General features: G+C 43.6%; 1 protein-coding gene and 1 long non-coding RNA gene across 5 annotated transcripts in view; both read left to right on the top strand.

Annotated features, from left to right (window-relative positions):
* The window catches only part of LOC144687829 (uncharacterized), a 701,476-nt gene that overhangs the window by 508,090 nt on the left and 167,332 nt on the right, over positions 1 to 26,054 (top strand). The window lies entirely within an intron of this gene.
* The window catches only part of smtnb (smoothelin b), a 413,005-nt gene that overhangs the window by 226,802 nt on the left and 160,149 nt on the right, over positions 1 to 26,054 (top strand). For all 4 annotated transcript variants that reach the window (XM_078554317.1, XM_078554318.1, XM_078554316.1 and 1 more), the window contains exon 8: positions 3,355 to 3,418. In XM_078554317.1, the coding sequence (XP_078410443.1) occupies positions 3,355 to 3,418 (64 nt within the window). The remainder of the gene's footprint in view (positions 1 to 3,354; positions 3,419 to 26,054) is intronic.

Here is a 26,054-nt window from a genome sequence, read left to right as displayed (position 1 = left end):
TGGCTAAAGGAATGGAATTGGGGCAAATCAACAGTTGGCCAAAGAAAGAAGTGTGGAGGATCCAAGATGGAACAAACAGCTGGAGATGGTTTCAAACGCATTGTGGTACAAAACCATGGATGGGTTTGTAACAAAGATGAGAATTTTAATATCAGTGTATTAGTAGATGGGGAGTCACTAGTGTTTGTGGTTCAGTAGTGGTAGGCACGATAAGTGGCTTGTGTTTATTACAGGTTAAAGTGCATACAGGAATCTATATACAGTGAAGCTCGGGAGGCTGGCGAGGAGCACATTGGAGGTCAGGGCTTGAGGTGACAAAGGTGTGGATAGGAGGTTCAGTGGATAGGAGGTTCTGTGGCCATTGAGCATGAGATGTAGATAGTTTTGAACGATGTATAGAAAGTACTATACAAATAGAAAATAAAATCAATTTAAATAATTTTATTTTAATTTATTTAGGAATAGTACAATAAAATATCTAGAAGCTGAAAATAGTTGCAAGTGTCAAATATGGGTTAGATAGTATCCCTGAACCTAACCCATGATAACTCAGTTGTTAAATTTGTTGCCAGTGTGCATCAGAATGGTTTCAGGTTTGACCCCCAGTATACAAAAAGTGTTATAATAGAGCTACAGGAAGTTGCAGTTTACACATGGCACTCTGTCAGGTGATATCAGACAGTAGAGAGCAGGTAGACCAAATACAAAGGGATCAGGGTAGATTGTGAAGATGAACTGTTGAATGACAAATAGCATTCAGTGTAGATGAGCTTGTGGTAATGATAACTAGGGAAGTGAATAAATAATGTCAATACAGACTAAACTGGACACACAGGAGTGAGATCTAGGAGCAGTGCTAGTTAGCTCACTAAAGCAATGGTGCAGTGTGTTGAAGCAGATAGGATAGGTAAACTAATTGGATTTTGTAAGCACTGCTAAAGAGTAGAGCACAAGTACCAGCAGATGACAAGACATCTGTATGGCGTAGTGTTAGCTCATACCCAGAGTACTCAGTACAATTTTGGTTTCTGTATGACAGCAGAGATATCAAGGGAGTGCTGGTGGTATCTATACAGGTTGGTGTTAATCTGTTCCTTAAGTGGTCTGGTTGTCTGTTCATTACAAGCCTACTGACTCGCACAGCTACCTCGACTAGAGCTCCTCACACCCTGCTTCCTGTAAGGATTCTATCACATCGTCCCAGTTCCTCTGCCTCCGTTGTAACTGTTCCGATGACGCTACATTCCAAAATGGCGCTTCTGACATGTCTTTTTCCTTAACCAAGGGTTCCCTCCAACTGTGGTTGACAGGAGCCTCAACCGTGTTTGACCCACCTCCTGCTCCTCTGCCCTCATCCCTTCGCCTCCCTGCCAGAACAATGATAGGATCCCTCTTGTCCTCACTTATCATCCCACCAGCCTCCACTTTCAAACGATCATCCTCTACCATTTCCACCAACTCCAGCATGATGCCACCACCAAACACATTCCCTCTGTGACACCCTGGTCCACTCTTCTATCGCTCCCAACTCCTCATCCCCGTCCCACGGCACCTTCTCATGCAATTGCAGATGGTGCAACACCTGCCCCCTTTACCTCCTCCCTTCTCACCTCCAAGGCCCCAAACATTCCTTTCTGGTGAAGCAGTGCTTCACTTGCACCTCCTTCAATTTGTCCTGTGTATTCGCTGCTCCCAATGTGGTCTCCTCCACTTTGGGGAGACTAAATGCAGACTGGGTGACCGCTTTGTGGAACACCTTCGGTCAGTCCGCAAACATGATCCTTCCTGTTAATTGCCATTTCAACACACCATCTTGCTGTCATGCCTACATGTCCATCCTTGGCCTGCTGCAATGTTCCAGTGAAGCCCAATGCAAACTGGAGGAACAGCACCTCATCTTCTGATTAGACACTTTACAGCCTTCCAGACTTAACATTGAGTTCAACAACTGCAGATCATGAACTCCCTCCTCCATCTTTACCTCTTTTTAAATCAATTTCTTTATTATTATCTATTTTTATTTGTTCCTATTTATTCATTCTTTTTTAAGTTTTACACATATATTTTTTAATCTATTTTTAAAATCATTTTTCCCTCCCCCACCCCATCCCTGACAGGGCCATCTATTACTTGTTTCTAGTTGTGCTTTCACAGAGTGCTGGCCTTTGTTCAGCTATTAACACATTCCATCTTACCTTTATGCCACTATCAGCACCTTCTTTAGTCTTCAACACTACTATTAATGCTCCCTTTGTTTCGTGTCCATGACATCTTTGTCAATCTTTCCTGAGCTCCCACCTAACCCTGACATTCTATTTTGTTCCTCCTGCTCCACCTCTTTTAAACAGTACAATATCCATCACATTTCTACTTCTCTTTAGCTCTGAAGAAGAGTCATATGGACTCAAAACATTAATTCTGTTGCTATCTCCACAGATGCTGCCAGACCTGCTGAGTTTTTCCAGCATTTTCTGTTTTTATTTCTGTATTTGCTGGAACTGTTGAAGTACCCAGGAGGGTAACCTGGAAACTCCATTCTTACCTGGGCTGGGTTTTAGCCCCGAAAGCACACGCAGTTCCTTAATCTTTCAGAAAACAGATAGAGTTAACACTAGACAAGGTGTTGTTTGGTTTGGTTCATAAGCTGCTTTATTCCACAGTAGGTAAAACAAATAAAATATAAAGAAAGTCACTCGGCATAATCAGTTCAAGCTCTGTTTGCATTCCATTACAGAAATAAAAAGATATAGAAAGAATAGAGTATACTAGCCCACTTTGCTAGACTCATTACTTAATTCAAAAATATAAACTCTCTTTGAACAGTACAGAAATTCCACACTTGAAGTCTGCTGCATCCTGAAAACTCTGTCACAGCCTCTCTGCTGACTTCCTCACTTCTAATGTTTGAGTTGATGATTGGAAAACCTCCCTTAAAAGACTCACAAAAATCCAAGATTTTTGTCAGCAGCAAGATGTCAGATGTCTCCTCGAATGACCAAACATTACTGAAGAATTGGGCACTATCCAAGTTCTGTGCAAAACAAGTGCCCATAACTGTCCAAGCATTTTTTAAAAATTCATTCACGGGATGTGGGCTTCGCTGGCTGGACTAGCATTTATTGCCCATCCCTAGTTGCCCTTGAGAAGGTGGTGGTGAGCTGCCTTCTTGAACCGGGACAGTCCATGTGTGTAGGCACACCCACAGCCCTGTTAGGAAGGGAGCTCCAGAATAGTAGGCTGGTTTGCACCCAAAATATTAAAATTTCTTTTGTCCAAGTCTTTTTCACAGAAAAATTGGCTAAAGAGTCTCAAATCATGACAATGATGGATTTGATTTTCTTTGTTGCCTCACAGATCACTTATGAAGACCAGACACCAAGGAATAGAGAAACACCGTCCAAGCAGAAAGAGTTAACTGGTGAGACAGAGTATTTTGTTATTTAAATAGCCTTGCCATTCCAAAATTGGTTATATACATCACAGATTCCAAGTGCCAACCTCAGATATGAACCATGTACTGCAGCAGAAGTAAAAAGATTCAAAGGAAATTTGACTGAGCAGCTGGGTGCTTTTGTTGGTAGATTGATGTACTGGGTTGAGTCAGCAGGAGCTCAGAAACCAACTTTTTTTGCTGGTGTAAGATTATAATAATATGGAATATGATAACCTACTTGCGCCATTAAGCTTTTAAGGTACAGTGTTTTTCCCAATACTGTTAACATTTAGTTTGGAATGTGGTGTATTGAGATGGAGATGGGCCTGCTGCCCCCAGATGCCAATTGAAGGTCATGGGCTGCCAGGTGCTGAGGCAGGTGGTTTAAAAGGCCCAACTTAGTTCTCTGTAACTTCATCCCAGTTGTTTTGTTAAACATCAGGCCTTCAAGCGCTCACCCCTCACACCCCCACTCATTCTCATGTCCATAGATACCAACCCATGCCTCCCCACCACACCCAATGGGCCCTCATATCCTCCATGCCAACTCATGGCCCCTTATACCCCCTATGTCAACTTGATGTCAACCCATGCCTCCACTACCATTCCTTGCCCTTATGCCCTCCATGCTTACTCACCCAGTATCCACCTTAGGCAGACCTCAGGAGACATGCTGAGATGAACTAAAGTCCTAAATGTCTGTTACAGGCCACTATGTAAAAAGACAATCCCATTCATGAAAGCCCATTTAAATCTCCTGAAGTACTTAATCCCTTATAAAAACAAATATATGTATTCATAACCCCCAGATCAAATATACCTAACCCTTTGATAACCTCTTTGAGCTGTCAATCAAATTGCAAATTTACAAATCTCCACTGTGATAATGATAGCTTATGGAAAGCAGCCAAGCATTAATAATATTATAATGATAGCACTAAAGGTTATGTCAACAAACAGCTATTGAAACTGTTAGAAGAGGTTTTTTCAACTCTCACAGGCACATGCAGGCAGTTTGGTTTGCAACTTTTAAAGGGCTAGCCATTCAAATGACTTGACAGCTTGACAGTTCTACAGACCTTATCAGCACTGAGTTCAAATTTCCTGCTGAGTTCGGGTTTTCCACATGTGGGAGTCACATCCCCCCCACCCCCCAAAACACCTGCCTCCCGGCGAAAATGGGGGCAGGACTTCATGAGGAACCCACCTGCCATTTTTAAGCCCCTAGAGTCTTCACGATTCCATGGAAATCTGGTCCAGTATTTATATTCAAGTATTGTAGTTCTTTTACAGTGATTATATATCTATGGTCACTGCATTACTAATACAAATGCCAAAATGAGAAGCAGTCCATGTCCAAATGTAGCAGGACCTGGACAATACCTGGGCTTGGGCTGACAAGTGGTAAGTAACATTTGCACCAGACAAGTGTTAGGCAATGACCATCTCCAACAAGAGAGAATCCAACCATCGCCCTTGATGTTCAATGGCATTACCATCACTGAATCCCCCACTATCAACATCCTGGGGGTTACCATTGACCAGAAACTGAACTGGACTAGCCATATAAATACTGTGGCTACAAGAGCAGGGCAGAGGCTAGGAATCATGCGATGAGTAACTCAACTCCTGATTCCCCAAAGCCTGTCACCATCTACAATGCACAAGCCAGGAGTGTGATGGAATACTCCCCTTGCATGGATGAGTGCAGCTTCCACAACACTCAAGAAGCTTGACACCATCAAGGACAAATCACAGAATCACAGTGCAAAAGAGGCCCTTCGGCCCATCCAGTCTGCACCGACACGTGAGAAACACCTTACCTACCTACCTAATCCCATTTACCAGCACGTGGCCCGTAGCCTTGAATGTTATGACGTGCCAAGTGCTCATCCAGGTACTTTTTAAAGGATGTGAGGCAACTCACCTCCACCACCCTCCCAGGCAGTGCATTCCAGACCGTCACCACCCTCTGGGTAAAAAAGTTTTTCCTCACATCCCCCCTAAACCTCCTGTCCCTCACCTTGTGACTGACCCTTCAACTAAGGGGAACAGCTGCTCCCGATCCACCCTGTCCATGCCCCACATAATCTTGTACACCTTGATCAGGTCGCCCCTCAGTCTTCTCTGCTCCAACGAAAACAACCCAATTCTATCCAACCTCTCTTCATAACTTAAATGTTTCATCCCAGGCAATATCCTGGTGAATCTCCGCTGCACCCCCTCCAGTGCAATCACATCCTTCCTATAATGTGGCGACCAGAACTGCACACAGTACTCCAACTGTGGCCTCACCAAGGTTCTATACAACTCCAACCTGACCTCCCTACTTTTGTAATCTATGCCTCGATTGATAAAGACAAGTGTCCCATATGCCTTTTTCACCACCCCACTAATGTGCCCCTCTGCCTTCAGAGATCTATGGACACATGCCAAGGTGCCTTTGTTCCTCAGAACTTCCTAGTCTCATGCCGTTCATTGAATACTTCCATGTCAAATTACTCCTTCCAAAGTGTATCACCTCACACTTTTCAGGGTTAAATTCCATCTGCCACTTATCTGCCCATTTGACCATCCCGTCTATATCTTCCTGTAGCCCAAGACACTCAACCTCACTGTTAACCACCCGGCCAATCTTTGTGTCATCTGAAAACTTACTAATCCTACCCCCCACATAGTCATCTATGTCGTTTATGTAAATGACAAATAATAGGGGACCCAGCACAGATCCCTGTGGTACACCACTGGACACTGGCTTCTAGTCACTAAAGCATCCTTCTGTCATCACCCTCTGCCTCCTACAACTAAGCCAATTTTGAATCCACCTTATCAAATTACCCTGTATCCCATGTGCATTTGCCTTCTTTATGTGTCCCATGTGGGACCTTGTCAAAGGCTTTGCTGAAATCCATATAAACTACATCAACTGCACTACCCTCATCTACACACCTGGTCATCTCCTCAAAACATTCAATCAAATTTGTAAGGCATGACCTCCCTCTGACAAAGCCATGCTGACTATCCCTGCTCAAACCTTGCCTTTCCAAGTGGAGATAGATACCCTCCTTCAGAACTTTCTCCAATAGTTTCCCTACCACTGACATGAGGCTCACTGGCCTGCTTGATTGACACCACATCCGCAAACATTCACTCCCTCCACCACCGTTGTACAGTAGCAGCAGTGTGTATCATCTACAAGATGCACTACAGGAATTCACCAAGACTCCTTAGACAGCACCTTCCAAACCCACGACCGCTACCATCTAGAAGGACAAGGGCAGCAGATAGATGGGAACACCACCACCTGGAAGTTCTCCTCAGAGTCACTCACCATCCTGACTTGGAAATATATCGCCATTCCTCCACTGTTGCTGGGTCAAAATCCTGGAACTCCCTAACAGCACTGTGAGTGTACCAACACCACATGTACTGCAGTGCTTCAAGAAGGCAGCTCACCACCACCTTCACAAGGGCAACAAGGGATGGGCAATAAATGCTCTCTCAGTCAGCGAAGCCCATATCCCATGAATGAATAAAAGAAAAATGAATGCTATTCTCACGTGAGCATTAAATGGTGTGGTGCTCTTATGTTGTACTCGTGCTAGTTGCCTAATGTGCTGCACTTTTCTGCTTTCCACTTCTGAAGATCATTGCCTTTTGCTATGTTATAGCCCAATTGCAGCAATACTCTTTTTGCTACCTCATTCAATTGGCAACTTAATGTGTGAACCTAGACTGTGAAAGTTGGCACGTAAGACAGCACTACGGAAGCTGATCCTATGATATTCACACACTAATGCTTTTTACCTGAAGTTACTGGATAATGATCCATAGTAGTAACAACAGATGAATGTCCTTTTCATGGTTAGGGATTGCTGATACCAATTGTAGCACTCTTAATATTGCCTTGGCTGAATAAGTAAATTCAGTGTGGAGCCAGGATTAAAGTTGAACTTGGGACCTCCATGTTGTTTAGTATTCATCTGATGTATAGTTTCCCAATAAAGGCTTGTTACCAGTAAAGATTTTTATGGTTTTTCTGTGGCAGTGGAAAAGATATGCAACAAGTATTTAATCCCAATCAATCATGTTGATGTATTCTGCTAAAGATGCCAAAATGAATCCTGCAGTTTTAAATTATCATGTTAATTAGGAAAAATGTTTTCCTCTATTGCCTGGCAATTTCTTATTATGAGCTTGTAAAGTTTCCATTTTTGGTGTGTTTACATTCGTTCAGTGAAGCTTTTAGTTTTGGATGAGGTGGACCCAGCAATCAGATAAACAACTGCCTATTCCTTTTTAGTGTATCAGCAAAGACTAGCCTCAAACACGTGCTTTCCCACAGAGTAGAAAAAAATACGAAGCAAAAAAAGATGTGTGGTTATGGCGTTCATTGGAATGATGTAAAAGCCATGTCACAGCCTCACATTTTTTATCCCAAAAAGGAAAGAATTTTTCCAGTAGGTATATTCCAAACAAGACACAGTAGAACCTGTTTTAATCCACTGCTGAAAAATTTTCTTAGCCTTCACTGGCTGCATTTCAAAACTTAAATATAAACAACTCTGCACAATCTCAGACCATAACTTTGGATGCTTGTTATAAATATTTAAGTGAGCAAATTAAACAGATAAAATAGAAACTAGTTAACTCTTTCCTTCCAACTGTTTCTCTTGCACTCATCTCCTGAAGGCAATCATGTGCTAAAATACAGATCTTCAGGTAGTCCTGTAATACCACTCCAAGCTTTTTCAGTGACCGCAGACAGTGTTTGTTGGCAGGCTACTGTACTGTGCAATGTACCATGAATAAGCCTGATTCAGTTGTCAACTGATTCCTAAACATGCACGTCCTAGAGCCTTGCCCATCTGTTCTTGTAGCTGGACATGTTGTGTGGTAGGGAGCCCATTTAAAAAGGAAAGATAGGATATAGGTTGTTACACTTTCAACCCCCTCCAATTTACCAGCTGATCTTTGGTTTTCCTTCTTTGGGGGGGGGAAATTACCATTGGTAATTGCCATTGAATATGGTGCTTTTCCTTTTGGGATGACCTAATGGTAGTTTTCTGTGAAACATCCTTACCCTCAGAAGGCATGGTCATAAAACACTGAGCAGATTCTTCCCTGTCTTCACAAGTTTATACATTGAGTAACAAAGCTAAGCGAATACCAGGTTCAATGCTAATCTAAGGCAAAAGCAAAATATTGTGGATGCTGGAAATCTGAAACAAAAACAGAAAATGCTGGAAAAACTCAGCAGGTCTAGCAGCATCTGTGAAGAAAGAAACAGAGTTAACATTTCAGAGCTCTGAAGAAGGGTCAAAAGGACTCGAAACATTAACTCTTGTTTCTCTTTCCACAGATGCTGCTAGACCTGCTGAGTTTTTCCAGCATTTTCTGTTTTTTGTTTCAATGCTAATGTAATTTGACTGTCATTAGGGCACTTAAAGCGGTCTCAATGTTCTCCTCTCAGGAGGGGAAAGTAAGAAGGTTTTGCATAATTCCTTGCTGTCTAGAGGATCTGCTAAAAACAGTAAGTGCACATGTGGTAATTGGATGAGGACAAAGTTGGTTATAATTGTGATGTCCACCATTATTGAATTGAGGATCTTAACTAAACACTCAATTGTTTTGCTGCACCATTTGCTGTTTTAAATGTGTCTACACTCTCTTGCCATTATAGTTCTGTTTCTGGTCTCGAAGTTTAGTATGCAGCACAGTGAGATGGGCTGAAGGGTGATGAGGTGTTAGTTATGTTAGGTTGCTGTATTTGCTCTGGTCTAAAGCCATGAGCACATTGAGGTTATTCTATAGCTGACAAAACTACTTGTAGATGAGGCTGATAGATTGGAGGGTCAGGCATTTATGGAACTTGGACACCTTCTGAGCAGTGAAATGTGTTTTGTTACTTCTACTGCAAGCCTGAAAAAAATTCCTGTGCAAGCCTGGACCAAGAGTGTCATAGTAGTGACACAGGCCTGGAATCATAGCTCAGGATGATACTACTCTCATTTAATTTCTACACACACACACTTTCTAGTGTCTGCTCTCATGAGTAGGGATAATGCATGGAAGGAAGAAGAAAACATAATGAGGGGAAATTTTTTTAAAAAAAACTCTGAGCTGCTGAATTCAGCATTGCAGAATAAAATTCAAAGCAATTGACAACAGTAATTAAAGTTGAAGCTTTTATCCAAACAATCATCAGGTTATAAATGCAATATTTTTGTTGACCCCAGTATATATTTGCATTTTTCATTTATTATTGGCTCAATTTGTGCTGCAACTACAAATTCACACCGGAACCTTGTAGTATTGATGCTGTGGAACTGTTTATTGGGATATTTCCACCTCCTAGTTGCCAACTGGCTGTCTCCCAGATTTATACCTGATGTCTAGTTGTGAAGCTTTTCCCACATCTTGGGGAATTCATCCCTTTTCCACCTTCAGAACCATAAGAATGAACAGTAACGTTGAATGTAAGAGCCCCCATTTAATTATGATTTAGCCTTCTGTATGTTAATGCCTAACAAAAATGGATTGTTCACATTGTTTTCTCCAGTTGATAGATGGCTGCTATGGAGTAAACTCTCTTGAGATATAGAAGAGTACCATATGAGGTACTGTACTAAATTCGATTTAAATAAACATTAACTGAACTCAGCATAGTTATAAAATGGAGATATTGTTTTGACAGGCACATTATATCATAGTTTACGATCTGTGTCCTTCAAATTATTTGGTGTAACCTTTTAAAGTAGCATTTTTTCATTATTTACAATTTTTTTTCTCAAATCAAACATTGTTACTTTATTTCCACCCAAGCCATTTTTATTTAAATTTCTTTGATCGCATCTAACCTCCTATTTTCTTCCCAGTCATGGTCATCTCTCTGACTTTTCAGGACCTGCATATGACATTTGACTGGCTATCCTGCTCCCCCGCCTCCCACCAAATGCTGCTCTGCACCAGCTTCTGGGATGTATGTGACAGTGGCTTATGAACAATTCTTGTATCAGTTTTCTTCCCCAACACAGTTGAGATTGAGACTTATTTAGCATGTTAAATTACATCTGTGTCAGTCATCTCACCCACCTCCCTGCCAAAACCAGCAGCTGCCAGAATTTCAAAATTAACCTGATGCTGGTTTTTAGAAAGAGAGAAATTTGTTTACTCTTATTCCATTAACCTATTGTCCTTCTATGGGTGACAGTTTCATTCACATAAGGGTAGGAGTATCTAAAGGGCAGTGATATAAAACTTGACTGAATCAATGACTTTTTACAAAACAACAGCCTAAGTGGTGAATATAGCAATGAAAATGTGATACCTTAGTGTAACATTTCTTTTTAAGCTATTTTAATCCACTTTTGTTTTAAATGGTAAATAGCCATTATACGATTGCCAGACACATTAAGCATTTGATCACAAGTAACATCAATACTCATTTCTGGATTAATTTCTGCTTATTATTTTAGATTAGATTCTTAAATATATGGCTGCACTTCATCAATACTCTCTCTTTCTCCACTTCTATTCACCATTCTGCAGCCAAAAAAGCGAACAAGTGACTTATTTGCACTTTACTGGTATCCCTTTGTAAATAACTGGAAGTTGCATAAAAACGGCCTGAAATAATTTATCATCTAAGCTTTCCTACACTGGCAGTCTTTTAGAGATCAGGAATGTGGAAAATTACAGGCACAAACCAATATGCCTACCATATTCCCCAATAACATCACTGTAGGTGTACCTACACCACATGAATTGCAGTGATTCAAGATGGCACCTCACTACCACCTCCCCAAGGGTAATTAGGGATGAGCAATAATTGCTGGCGTTGTCAGCAATGTCTAGATCTCATGAACTATGAAAAGAAAAAATTGCTTATTGCGCAATGAATGTGCTCCATTGTGCTTCATGGCCAGCTGTATCATTGGTATAAAGTAATGTATTTTTTCCAATTCCCACATCATCTCCTCAAGAATACTTGGTATTGCTGGAGTACAGTTCCATGGCCAGTTGGAATCCTCCAGTTCCTCAACTAAATAGACATTCTTCATGTTTGAGCCTACACAATGACTGTTTGAAAGCCAATCAATTCTGGTAGTCACCATAGCACAAACCTGTTATTGATCTTTTTCTGATCTTGCGCCTTCAGGCATAAACCTTGCTGGGGCGGCCAATTTTCTTGGACAATAGCACAGCCTGGATGTTGGGCAAGTCCCCACCCTGGGCTTTGGCGACCCCTCCCAGCAGCTTGTTGAGCTCCCCGTCATTGCGGATGGTGAGCTACAGGTGGCGGGAGATGATGACGGTCTTCTTCTTGGGCCACGTTGCCGCCAGCTCGAGGATCTCAGCCATCAAGTACTCAAGGATGGTGGCCAGATAGACGGGGGCCCTAGCCCCAACATGACATAGTGACCCTTGCGCAGCAGTTGGTGGATGCGGCCGAAGGGAAACTGGAGACCGGCTTTGAAGGAGCGAGTCTTGGCCTTGGCGTGCCATTTCCCTCCAGTTTTACCACGACCATTGTTGTTGCCCCTGCTGAAAATCTTCACCCCTGTTATTGCTGAACCTCCTTAACCACCCAATGTTTATAGAACCACTAGATAAGAGTTAAGAGCAGGAACCCAGGCTGACTTTTACGCTCTTCAGCGTAGGGACACTGAAGCCAATTGTAGCTCCTTAACTGCTGCCTCAATTCACAGTAAAAATAGTATGTTTATGGCATTACAGCAGTTTTTAATAGTGAGTGACCTGACCTCCCACAGTGATTTGTTGCTGCTTGGCTGCAGAATGATGCATATCATCTTAACCTGCAGACAATGTGCGGGATGATGCACATCATCTTAACCTGCAGATAATGGGCCTCTTCCGCCGGCGGGATCTTCCCGTCCCGCCAAAGTCTATAGACTTTTGAATGGCTTGCTGTATTCCTGGCCCCCAGTCCCACCCCCGCCATGACGGGGACGTAAAATTCTCCCCAAAGCTTATTATCACCCCTGACAATTATCTAAACAGATACAGCAACCAGCAAAGTACAAATATTTTTTGTATTTCTCTGTTATCGATGTTTCTCTTTTGTTATGATTTCTAAATTTGGCATACTATGCGTACAGAACACCTTAATTTTATTGGAAAACCTTTAGTAAGGACAGCTGTGACTACTCTGTAGCTTTGCTCATTATATCCCTCACAAGCAGACCCTGACAAAATGCAAGAAACTGTTTTTCTCTGCTCATTTTCCTTGCCAATTTTATTTTTACCCTCCTTTCTTGAAGATAATGAAATCCACTAGGGATTTTCTTTTTAATTTAGCTCCTTGTTTCCTCTCTTCTTCTGAAGATATTTCTTTCTTGCTGATTTACAGTTTTATGGGGAGCAGTTTCTCTTCTTCACCTTGCCCAAGTACCAAGTAGCCTTATTCTTGTAGCCTTGATAGTATTAACAAGTTCTTCATATATGGGAGACATCACAACTGAGCCCATTACTTGTTCTCACCAAATCACCATATTTTATTTTCAATGCATTCCCCAATAAAATGACTAATTAAGGCGTCACCAAACTGCACATAAGCTGCCTGCACTGAAATAAGTTGGGAGTGTCCTTGAGGAGGAAGAGCGCCCAGATTCAAAGACTAAAAAATACAGTTTGTTTGATGTATTACCTCAGGCAAACTAGATTTCTCAGTATTTTCAGTTTGGAGATTTTAGCACTTTGCTAGGTTTTTGTGAGTGTCAAATACTTGACTGACAGAAAATGTTGTGTGGACAGCGGAGAGATATTTCTGAGTGAGGCTGGTTGTGAGCCACATAGAATGTTACTGTGCAGAAATAGGCCATTTGGCATCACATCTGTGCCAATGTTTTTGTCCACATGACCCACCTATGCTAATACCCCTCTCCCACTTGCTTCTCTTAGTCTTTAACATTCCTCTTTTTGAGCAGCTATCTAAATCCCCTTTTAAAAGTATTAGGAACATAGGAACAGGAATAGGCCATTTAGCCTTTGAAGTCTGTTCTGCCATTCATTGAGATTGTTGCTGTTCTTTGACCTAACTCCACATACTTACCATTGCCCCATATCATTTACTACCTTTGGTTAACAAAAATCTATCAATCTTAGATTTAACTTTAACAACTGAGCTAGAATCAATTATCGTTTTCAGAAGACAGCATGTAGACATGTTTCTTAATTTCACTCCTGAAAGGCCTGGCTCTCCTTGTTGGACTATGTCTCCCAGTTCTAGACTCTCTTAGTAGCAGAAATAATTTATCACTATCTACCTCATCTGTTCCTATTAATACTTCCACTGAAAACTTCAATTAAATCATGTCTTAACTTTTAACTTCCAGAGAGTACAACCCTAGTTTGTGTAATTTCTCCTCTTAGTCCAGTTAACATTCTGGTAAACCAATGCTGCATTCCCTCGGAGGTCACTGTATAATTTCCAAGCTGTGGCACCCATGTCTGCTCACATTACTCCAAGCAGGGTCTTATCAGGGCTTTGTATGGCTGAAGCATGACTACTACCCTAAGATAAAAGCAAAATACCACAGATGCTGGAAACCTGAAATAAAAACAGAAAATGTTGGAAAAACTCAGCAGGTCTGACAGCACCTATGGAGAGAGAAACAGAATTAACGTTTCGAGTCTGTATGACCCTTCTTCAGAGCTGTCTACTACCCTTTTGTGTTCTGAGTCCTCTAGATCAAAAAGGTCAGCTTTCCATTAGCCTTTTTGGTTATTTTCTGTGCCTGTTCATCACATTTTAATAATCTATGTACCTGGGCCCCCCAAGTCTCTTTGGACCTCCACTGTTTCTAGCTTTTCAATATTTAGAAAGTCCTCTGTTCTATCCTTTTTAGTCCAAAATGGATGACCTCACATTTGCCTACATTGAAATCCATTTGCTACACTTGCATTCATTTACTTAATTCATCAACATCTCTGTAATATTATGCTTCCAGCTACACCACTGAAAATGCCACCCATTTTTGTGCCATCAGCAAATTTGAATGTGTGGCTTTCTATCCCATCATCTTAGCCGTTAATAAATATGGCAAGTATTTTAGACCCCAATATGGATCCTTGCAGGACATTTCTAGTTATCTTCTGTCAGTTAGAGTACCTGTCCATTGTCCCTACACTTTGTCCCCTGCTACTCAGCCAATTTCCTTACTAGGTCAATAATTAGCCTTCAATTTCATGAGCTTCACTTTAGATAACAGTCTTTGACTTTATCAAATGTAATATTGAAGTCTGTGGGCTGAATTTTCCGTGCCCGCTGGCATCAGGAGAGTTCAGTGGCGTGAGCGGACAATATGGTGAGAAGACATCGTGAAACCAGTTTGCGATTGTCCACTCAGCCCATTGATGGCGGGCTACGTTCCTCGCCTTCAGACATTGGGAACCGCATTGTAATACATCAGCATATCACTGCAAGGCCAACCTGCCGGACTCATCCCCACCGCTGGATCATCCGCCCACGTCGGCGTGAAAACACGCCGGTGCAGAACACGCCTTGACAACTATGACATGCAGAAGTTTGGACTTACCGCCAGGGCCTTGCTCACATTGTGGACATTGAAGGAGCAGAAGATATTACTGGGGCCTGACAGCAACGGCACACTGGAGGAACGTCCATGACTTGCTGGGTGGATTCTCATGGACATGGCTCTGCTGCAAAGCAGCTCACGGAAGTTGGAAAGTCACAGTTGATGCTCACAACGGATGATGATCGAGGGGGTGGGAGAGGAAGGTGGAGGATCGACTGGGAGAAGAAGAGGTATTGGTGGGGCGGTGAGGTAGGGAGAGGGAAATGAAGGTGTTGAGGGGGTGAGGCTGGGGGGGAATGAAGGTGTCGGGGGGGTGGGGTTGGGAGGGGGGAATGAAGGTGTCATGGCGGGGTGGGGTAATGGGGGAGAAGATGGCAACTAGGGAGGTAGGTGTAAGGGAAGGAGTTCAGAGGGGGAAGGAGTGCAGAAAGGGGAAGGAGTCCAGGGGGAGAAAGGAGTGCAGAGAGGGGAGGGAGTCTAAGGGGTGGAAGGAGTGCAGAGAGAGAAGGGAATCCAAGGGGAGGAAGGGGTGCGGAGAGGGGAGGGAGTAAAGATTGAGGAAGTAGTAAGGATGGAGGAAGGGAGTCAGGAAGGGGAAAGGAATGAGGCTGGAGGAAGAGGTAAGGCTGGAGGAATGAGTCAGGGGTGGGGAAGGACTGAGAGTAGTGGAAGAAGCAAGGGTGTCTGAGGGAGTCAGGAAAGGGAGGGGGGGATTAAGCTGGGGGTGTCTGGGGGGTGAGAGGACTAAGGGGTGGGGAAGGGGTTCTGGGGGGGGAGGGGTCCGGAGTGGGGTTGTCCAGGTGAACGTGCAAGGGAGGTGTCTGATGGGTCCATGACTGTCTTCTGGGGAGCGAACTGAGGGTGGGAGTGGTATAAGGGAATGGTGAGAATGACTGAAGGCAGAGTGAGGCAGTAGGGTGTGACGGTGAGGGTGGTTGGTGGGGACTCGGAGGCAGACACGGACTTTGGGGGTGGGAAGGAGGAGATTAGGGAGGTTAATGTGGATGAGGGTAGGATTTGTGGGAAGGAAGGGAATGTGCACGTTCACCAGGACATCCCCGAAGGAAAAGGTTTGTGGCTGGTAGGTCACAGAGGGTTGGTAGAAGATGATGCCAGAGGGGTCAACTGTGATGGGGGAAAGGAAATGGGTGACTGGAGGAGGGTAAAGGATAGGGGAGCGAAAGTAAAACCAAATTAGCACCATGCTGTCTAAATAGAAAGCAGAGTGAGAGTCGTGGTGGGTGCTGCACAGGAGTGTGATCATTGGGTGGACAGAGATGCAGGTCATTTCAGATGGACAACTGAAAGTGAACCCCAGAAGGCAACATTGAAAATGTTCAGGGCGTTGAGATGAGTGTGATACGGGAAGGATCCGCGTGCATAGGAGAATGCTTGCACGAGGCTCCAAAAGGCCCTGCCCCACACACACACTTCTCCCCCCGGAATCACTCATGGGCTGGCTGCTCCCTCTGCACTAACAGAGGATGAGGTTGAGGGGCTCACAGGTAAAGGGAACTCCAAGGGAGTGGACAGCCTCTGAGATTCCTAAGTGGATGACTCAGGGGTGTCCAACTGCTGCTCCTCCTCCCTTCGGGTGCCCAGGGGCCCTGGCCTGACTCCTTGAGGGGAAGGAGCACCTGGAGGGACGTCAAGGTGCCCCGTTTCCCTCTCGCGTTGCCACTGCTGGAACTCAGTCATGGCCCCCGCGATGGAATGCAGGTCTGCGCGCATCTCTACATTTTGCTGGATCAGGGTCTCCATGGCATCTGCCATCTTCCCCATGAGTCCTCCACGCAAGCATATGTGGGTTCAGCTTCATCAGAGAGCAGGGGGATGCACTCCTCCGACTCGTGTGCCACTCTGTTGAGGGCTTCTAACAGCTGTGTGTGATGTTCGCCTGCCTTCTGCTGACTCTCCAAGACAGGTTGAAAGACCTAACCCGGAGTTTCATCATCTGACTCGGATCTCACAGATGCCTCTTCCGAGTGCCAGCGAGCTTGGCTGAACCTGCCTCCACCTGCTGCAGACGCTTATCCATGCAGTGACCACCAGATTGTGAACCTGAGTCTGCTCTAGCTCTAGGTCCCATCCAGGTGTATGTCTCTGCGCTGGTGGAGGGTGTGGGTAAGTGCTGTGACGGGTCTTCCAGGTTGCTTATTTCTAGCTCTTCAATGGTGGAGGTGTCCTCTTGGCTGGAGGTGAGGACATGGATGGAGCTGAGGAACTGGCTGGCTGAGGGTATCGGTCGCTTGGCAGAGCTCCCTGCGAAGCAAAGTAGAGATAATTAGTGCATGTCAACAGAGTCATAAGCAAGAGAAAGCAGTCACATTTGTGTTGAGAAAGGGATGATGTGGTGCAGGATCCTCAGATGGTTGTTCACCACCAACCTTACCGTCTCCGCTGGCAGGGTCCACGTCCTCACCAGTCAGCACGATGGCAGGCTCCTCAAAGTGAGTGAGGGGCCTAGTGTGGGCCACTCCACCCCCGGTCTGGGACCCCTCCATGCTAATATGAGCAAGCTTCTCCTGCATGGAAATAGATGGAGAGAGTATGAGCAGAACTGAAGGCACTGAATGGAATGTTTGTGTGGTGAGTGGGATAGGATGAGGATGCAAGCTCAAGAGGATATGAGCCTGATGGAGATGTGATGGTGTGTGTGAGAGTTAGTGGTGCTGTCCCGTGAGGCGTGAGATCCCTATGGATGTGTGATAGGTTTGTGGGTGTGTGAATTGAGAGTAATGAGAAGAGTGAGTTACCTTGGCGAAATGGATGAGACCATTCACCCTGTAGCTGTACTGGGTGGCTATCCTCTTTTGCAGGGCATTGGCGCTGACTACCAATGCTACCACCTCCCATGCTGAATTGGTGATGCAGCTGCCTATCCTGCGGCCAGAGCGAGGTAGAGGACATCACGGCAGGCCTCCATGGCGTTCAAAAGGCACTCGAGGGACACGTCACTAAATCTGAGGGCTGCAGTCTTCTTGCCTTTCAGGGCCATGTCTTCCGTGCAGCAGTCATGGGTTGGGTGTACTGAGAGGTGTGCGCATGGCTGGGCTTTAAATATAGCACCCGACGTGATGAAGCAGCGAGGTGATGCCATGGGGGTGAATGAGATCCTGCCCGCCATGGAAATGGCGTATTTCCTGGGAATGCATAATTAATGCAGTGAATTTGGGACGATATGGGGCGAAAAGTCTCCAGTGCGACCAGCAGGTAAAATGACATTTTATCTGCCTGCTACTGCACTTAGTGTAAACCTGGATCGATTCCGCCCTATATAAATAACATCCATAGAAATTCTCCTGCCCACAACGTTAGGCACCTCCTCAAAAAACTTCAGTCAGGCATGAACTGCACTTTACAAATACATTCTGGCTCTCTCTGAGCAGTTGAAAATTTTCAAGTTCATCAGTCATCCTGTCCTTATATATACTTTAGAAATTTCCAGATAACAGGTATTAGGTCAACTGATCCATAATTCCCTGGTTTCTCTCTGTCACATTTTTTAAAAAGTGGCATAATGTGCTATTTTCCAATCTAAAGGAATGGTTCCTTAATAAAGAGGACTTTGGAAGAGTATAGTTAGGCCATCTACAATGTTCCCACTTACTCTCTTTAAAATCCTGGGATGGATGCCACCTGGTCCTAGAGATTTGTTGCTCTATATTGCCTTTATTTTCGTTGCTTTATTTTGCTACATTAGGGGAAGGCAGTGGGATAGTGGTAATGTCACCAGACTAGTAATCTAGCAGCCCAGGCTAATGCTCTGGGGACATGGGTTTGAACCCCACCATGGCAGCTGGTGGAATTTAAAATCAGTTAATAAACCTGGAATTAACAAACTAATGACCAAGGGTGACTATGAAACCATTGTCGATTGTCACAAAAAAACCATCTGGTTCATTAATGTCCTTTACGGAAGGAAACCTGTCTTCCTTACCTGGCCTGGCCTACATGTGACTCCAGACCCACAGCAATGTGGTTGACTCTGAAATGGCCTAGCAAGCCAGTTGCATCAAACCACTACCAGGCCTACAATAAGAAATGAAACTGGACAGATCTCCCAACATCAACCTAGGCACCGGAAATGACAACAGCAAAACCAGCCTTGTTGATCCTGCAAAGTCCTCCATCTGTGCCAAAATTGGGAGACTACAGTATAGACTACAGACCATAGGCAAGTCAAGCAACAGCCTAACATTGTTTGCATGATTCCATGACTATGTCCCAGACACCACCATCTCTACCCCTGGGTATGTGTGTATGTCCTGCCCCACTGACAGGACAGACCCACCAGAGGTGGTGGAGTTGCCCTGGGAGTTCACAACATTGACCCTGGACCCCATGAAGTCTCATGGCATCAGGTCAAACATGGAAGGAAAGGAAGGAAACCTCCTGCTGATTACCACCCTCCCCCCACCCGGCCTCAGCTGATGAATCAGTATTACTCCATTTTGAACACCATTTGGAGGAAGCATTGAAGGTGCAAGGGCACAGAAGGTACTCTGGGTGGGGGACTTCGATATCCATCACCAAGAGTGGTTCTGTAGCACCACTACTGACCGAGCTGGCTGAGTCCTAAAGACATAGCTGCTAGACTGGGTCTGCGGCACATGGTGAGGGAACAAACAAGAGGGAAAAACCTACTTGACCTCATCCTCACCAATCCATCTGTCGCAGATGCATCTGTCCGTGACAGTATCAGTAGGAGTGACCATAGCAGTCCTTGTGGAGATGAAGTCCTATCTTCACCTTGAGGATACCCTCCATTGTGTTTGTTTGGCACTACCACCATGCCAAATGGGACAGATTTCAAACAGATCTAGCAACTCAGAACTGAGCATTGTATACAACCACAATTTGAAACCTCATGGTCCGGCATATCCCACATTCTACCATTACCATCAAGCCTGGTTCAATGAAGAGTCCGGGAGGGCATGCCAGGAGCAGCACTAGGTATACCTAAAAATGAGGTGTAAATCTGGTGAAGCTTCAACATTGGACTACTTGCACACCAAACAGCGAAAGCAGCATGTGATAGACAGAGCTAAGCGACCCTACAGCCACCAGTTCAGATCTAAGCTCTGCAGTCTGATAGAATTGTTCATTGGGATGGAGAGTGAAGAAGTTGAATCCAAAACTAGGGTCCTGAATCTAAATAAAGGGAACTATGAGGATATGAGGCACGAGTTGACAATGATGGATTGGGGAACCTTACTAAAAGGGTTGACAGTGGATAGGCAATGGCTAATATTTAAGGAATGTATGTGTGAATTACAATAATTGTTCATTCCTGTCTGGCGCAAAAGTAAAACAGGAAAGGTGGCTCGACCATGGCTTACAAAAGAAATTAGGGATAGTATTAGATCCAAAGAGGAGACATATAAAATTGCCAGAAAAAGCAGCAAGCTTGAGGATTGGGAGCAGTTTAGAATTCAGCAAAAGTGGACAAAAAGATTGATCAAGAAGGGGAAAATGGAGTATGAAAGCAAACTTGCAAGGAACATAAAAACTGACTGTAAAAGCTTCTATAAATATGTGAAGAGAAAAAGATTAGTGAAGACAAATGTAGGTCCCTTGCAGTCAGAGGGGGAAATTATAACGGGGAACAAAAATGGCAGAAGAATTGAACACATATTTTGATTCTGTCTTCACAAAAGAGGACACAAATAATTTCCCCGAAATGTTAGGGAACCAAGGGACTAGTGAGACGGAGGAATTGAAGAAAATCAGTATTCATAAAAAAATGATGCTAGAGAAATTAATGAGGTTAAAGGTTGAAAATTCCCCAGGACCTGATAATCTACACCCCAGAGTACTAAAGGAAGTGGTTCTGGAAATACTGGATGCATTGGTGGTCATCTTCCAAAATTCTTTAGACTCTGGAGCAGTTCTTACAGATTGGAGAGTGTCAAATGTAACCCCACTATTTAAAAAAGGAGGGTGAGAAAAGAACAAAATTACAGACCAGTTAGCCTAACGTCAGTAGTGGGGGAAATGCGAGAGTCTACTATAAAAGATGTGGTAACAGAACACTTGGAAAGCATTAATGGGATTGGACAAAGTCAGCATGGGTTTATGAAAGAGAAATCATGCTTAACTAATCTACTGGAGCTTTTTGAGGTTGTAACTAGTGGAATAGATAAGGGAGAATCAGCGGATGTGGTGTATTTGGATTTCAAGAAGGCTTTTGATCAGGTCTCACATAAGAGGCCAGTGGGCAAAATTAAAGCACATGGGATTGGGGGTAATATACTGGCATGGATTGAGAATTGGTTGGCAGATCGGAAGCAGAGAGTGGGAATAAATGGGTCTTTTTCCGGGTGGTAGGCAGTGATTAATGGTGTACCGCAGGGATCAGTGCTTGGGCCCCAGCTATTCATGATATATATAAATGACTTAGATTAGGGAACCAAATGCAATATTTCCAAGTTTGCTGATGACACAAAACCGGGCGGGGCTGTGAGCTGTGAGGAGAATGCAAGGAGGCTTCAGGGCGATTTAAACAAGTTGTGTGTGTGGGCAAACACAAGGCAGATGCAGTATAACGTGGATATATGTGAAGTTATATGCTTCGGTGTGAAAAACAGAAAGGCAGAGTGATATTTAAATGGTGACATATTGGGAAATGTGGATGTACAATGAGATCTGGGTGCCCTTGTACACCAGTCAATGAAAGTAAATAGGCAGGTGCAGCAAACAATTAGGAAGGCAAATGCTATGTTGGCCTTCATTGCAAGAGGATTTGAGTTCAGAAGTAGGGATGTCTTACTGCAGTTATACAGGCCTTGGTGAGACTACACCTGGAGTATTGTGTGCAATTTTGGTCTCTCTACCTAAGAAAGGATATATTCTTGCCATAGAGGGAGGCAGCGAAGGCTCACTAGGCTGATACCGGGGATGGCAGAACTGTCGTACGAGGAGAGATTGGTTCGACTGGGCCTGTATTCAATAGAGTTTAGAAGAATGAGAGGGGATCTGATTGGAACAAATAAAATTCTAACAGAGCTAGACAGACTGGACGCAGGGAGAATGTTTCCCTCTGGCTGGGGAGTCTAGAACCAGGGGCCACAGTCTCAGGATACGGGGCAGGCTATTTAGGACTGAGATGAAGATAATTTCTTCATTCAGAGTGGTCAACCTGTGGAATTCTCTACCACAGAAGGCTGTAAAGGCTGGGTCACTGAGTATATTCAAGAAAGAAATTGATTAATTTTTGGATATTAGGGGCATCAAAGGGTATGGAGAGAAAGTGGGAATATGGTGTTGAGATAGAGGGTTAGCCATGATCATATTGAATGATGGTGCAGGCTCAAAGGGCCGAATGGCCTACTGCTCCTAGTTTCTATGTTTTTATATCAAGAAACAGCTGAAGGCACAGGATACTGCAAAGGCTATGCACCCAGACAAGATTCAAACAATAGTACTGAAGGCTTGTGCTCCAGAACTAGCTGAACCCCTAGCCCAGTTGTTACAGCTACAACACTAGCATCTACCTGGCATTGTGGAAAACTGCCCAGGTATTTCCTGTCTACAAAAAGCAGGATAAATTCAAGCGGCCAATTACCATCCTACCCGTCTACTCTCGATCATCAGCAGAATGATGGAGGAGGGTATGGACAGTGCTATCAAGCTGCGCTTACTCAGCAATAACCTGGCTCACTGCCTCTCAGCTCCTGACCTCATTACAGCCTTGGTCCAAACATGGACGAAAGAGCTGAACTCAGGAGGTGACGTGAGGGTGACTGCCCTTGACATCAAGGCAGCACTTGACCGAGTGTGGCATCAAGGAGCCCTAGCAAAACTGGAGTCATTGAGAATCAGGGGGAAAACTCTCTGCTGGTTGGAGTCATGTCTAGCACAAAGAAAGATGGTTGCGCTTGTTGGAGATCTATCATCTCAGTCCCAGGACATCACTACAGGAATTCCTCAGGGTGTCCTTGGCCCAACTATCTTCAGCTGCTTCATCAATGACCTTCCCTCTATCATAAGGTCAAATGTGGGGATGTTCGCTGATGATTACACAATGTTCAGCACCAAGCGGGATTCCTCAGACACTGAAGCAGTCCATGCCCATGTGCAACAAGACCTGGACAACATTCAGGCTTGTGCTGATAAGTGGCAAGTAACATTCACGTCACATAAGTGCCAGGCAATGACCATCTCTAACGAGAGATAATCCAACCCTGTCCCCTTGACATTCAATGGCATTTCTATCGCTGAATCTCCCACTATCAACATCCTGGGGGTTACCATTGACCAGAAACTGAACTGGATCAGTCAGATAAATACTGTGGCTACAAGAGTAGGTCAGAGGCTGGGAACTCTCTGGAAAGTAATTCAACTCCTTGCTCCCCAAAGCCTGTCTACCATCTACAAGGCACAGGTCAGGAGTGTGATGGAATACTCTTCACTTTCCTGGATAAGTGCAGCACCAACAATACCCAAGGTGCTTGACACCATCCCGGACAAAGCAGCCCTCTTGATTGGCACCCATCCACAAAAGTTCACTCCCTCCACCACTGATGCACAGTGGCAGCAGTGTGTACCATCTACAAGATGCACTGTACTAACTCACCTAGGCTCCTATGACAGCACCTTCCAAACCCACGACCTTACCACCTAGAAAGACAAGGGAAGCAGATGCATAGGAACACCACCACCTGCAAGTTCTCCTCCAAGCCACACACCATCCTGACTTGGAACTATATTGTTGTTCTTTCACTGTCGCTGAGTCAAAATCCTGGAACTCCCTCCCTAACAGCACTGTGGGTATACCTACACAACATGGACTGCAGCAGTTCAAAAAGGCAGCACACAACCTCCTTCTCAAGGGCAATTAGGGATGGGCAATAAATGCTGGCCTAGCCAGTGACGCCCATGTCCTGTGAAAGAGTAAAAAATAGCTTTGGTGCGTCGCAATCAATGTTCCCACAACTCTGTCTTTGCTCTGCAGGCCCCGTTTGTTGAACTTTTGTTAAGCTGCAGATCCATGCAGCTTAAATGGGAACATTGGTTTCTGTCCCTGTTTCAATCTTAGTTTCCTTGGGATTTCTGGCATGCTGACCTCTTTACAGTAAATACTGACACAAAGTAATTATCAGTATGTATGCCATTTTGTTATTTCATCAACGATATCACTATCAGTTTTCAAAGGACCCACATTGCTCCCAACCATCTTCGTTTTCCTATGGAATTGTAAAAAATTATGTTGATTTTCATATCTGCTGCACGTTTCTTTTGTCACTGTGATTTGTAGCTCTTACTATGTATTTTGTCACCCTTTGCTGTTCTTCTATCTTCCTCATTTGCCAGGATCAGCACTTTTTTGCACTTTTGTATGCTTTTTCTTTTAGCTTTATGTTCTCTCTTATCTCTTCAGTCATTCATGGTTTGTTTTGACAAGTAGGTCTCTTGCCCCTTAGGGATATAAATTGGTTCTGTATCACAGATTCTTTTTTGAACATGTTCCACTGATCATCTATCATTTTTCCCATTAACAGTTTACTGTGGACGTTTTCTGTCTCATCCCATTGAAGTCAATCTTTCCTAAATCTAGAATCTTGGTTGGTTCACAATTCTCCCTTTCAAACAGTATGTTGAACTAAACATGATATGATCACTATTAGATAAATGTCCACACAATGTTAGGATTTTAACTAAATCTAGCTCATTATTCATTATTAAATCTAATAACAACATTTCTCTCTTATGGAAGTATGAGATTGAAGAACCCCTACTACTCCAACTGCAGTCTATCTAAGTAGTAGCAATGGTATTCAAAATTATAGTTTTCCAAAGCAGAGTGTCTTCAAACTAACCAATAATTTTAAAAGCTTTAAATTCATAAAAAGATACTTGGTATAACGTGTGATTTTAGTACGTTTTCATTAGTTTTTCACCGCTAGTCAGTATATATCCTGAACTTAATTTGTTGGATACCCTTATTTATTAACATTCAGTATTTATTCACACACACAATATATTTTTGCGCTCATTTTTTATACTAATATTGCTCCCACTCATCCTCTTTTTTTGCAACAGTTGACTGGTTACTTGGGTACCATTTCACAGGTGCATTCAAGTGTGACCTTGACCAAATACCCATTATCTACCTGCTGTCTCAGGTGGTTGTAAAAAATCCCAATTTAGAATTATGTACATACTTTCCAAATGCTGTTTTCTCATTACCACTATTGCTGCATTTCTTTGGGGTCCAGTAGAATTCTCCTCAATAATTTTTTAAAAAATTATTGCCTTAAATGATGCATTCTAGTTAATTATAAAAACTTTTAACTTTGCAATTAATAGATTGTTAATCTTTAAAAAGAAAAAGCAAAATAAGCAATATTTTTTATCCATATTCAGCAGATAATTAAGAGACTTCCAGCAAAAACTTTCCAGTCACACTGTCCTCTAATCGCCTTCTATGACCCTCCCCACCTTGTTCGCTAAGATACCCACAAAAGACTGTTTTGCTCTCCAAGCCCTTTTCAGTGCAACATCCCCCTCCTTCCATGCTCTTCCACTTTGACATCAACAGGCCTTGTTTAGAACTTATCTAATGTGACTTGGCCCTCACTGGATGTTACTAGTGCCTTTCAAGTTTGATCATTGAACTTTAGGTGGGAATTTTCACTTCGAGAACCAGTCAGCAAAGCTGTGTACAAGCTGAAGCTGACACCGGCAGTTGGACAAAGATTAGCAAATGGAGCACAATGACTTTCTAATCAAAATCTTTGAGGTATCAAATAAGCTGTTGTGAATTCCTACTCTGTAATATTTACACACAAAGTGCATGGCTGCCTATATTCCAGACCACACTATTTGAACCTTGCCTGCTGCCCTTGCCCAAATCCAGCAGACATTGTGAATTTTTAATGGAAAGAATGTTCATCCAGTAAGGATACATGTGCTTGGTTATACACAAATTTCCAGATTTCTGCCTATTAAAAATACATATTTTGCCACTAGATTGTTGAGTTGTAAGATAAAGGGCCATACAATTACCTATAGTTTTTTTGTGCTGCTGAGTAAATGGTCCTCACTCTGTGCTTGAT

Source organism: Cetorhinus maximus, chromosome 12 (assembly GCF_964194155.1).
Source record: "Cetorhinus maximus chromosome 12, sCetMax3.hap1.1, whole genome shotgun sequence".
Lineage (NCBI taxonomy): Eukaryota > Metazoa > Chordata > Chondrichthyes > Lamniformes > Cetorhinidae > Cetorhinus > Cetorhinus maximus.
This window is presented reverse-complemented; position numbering and strand designations above follow the sequence as displayed.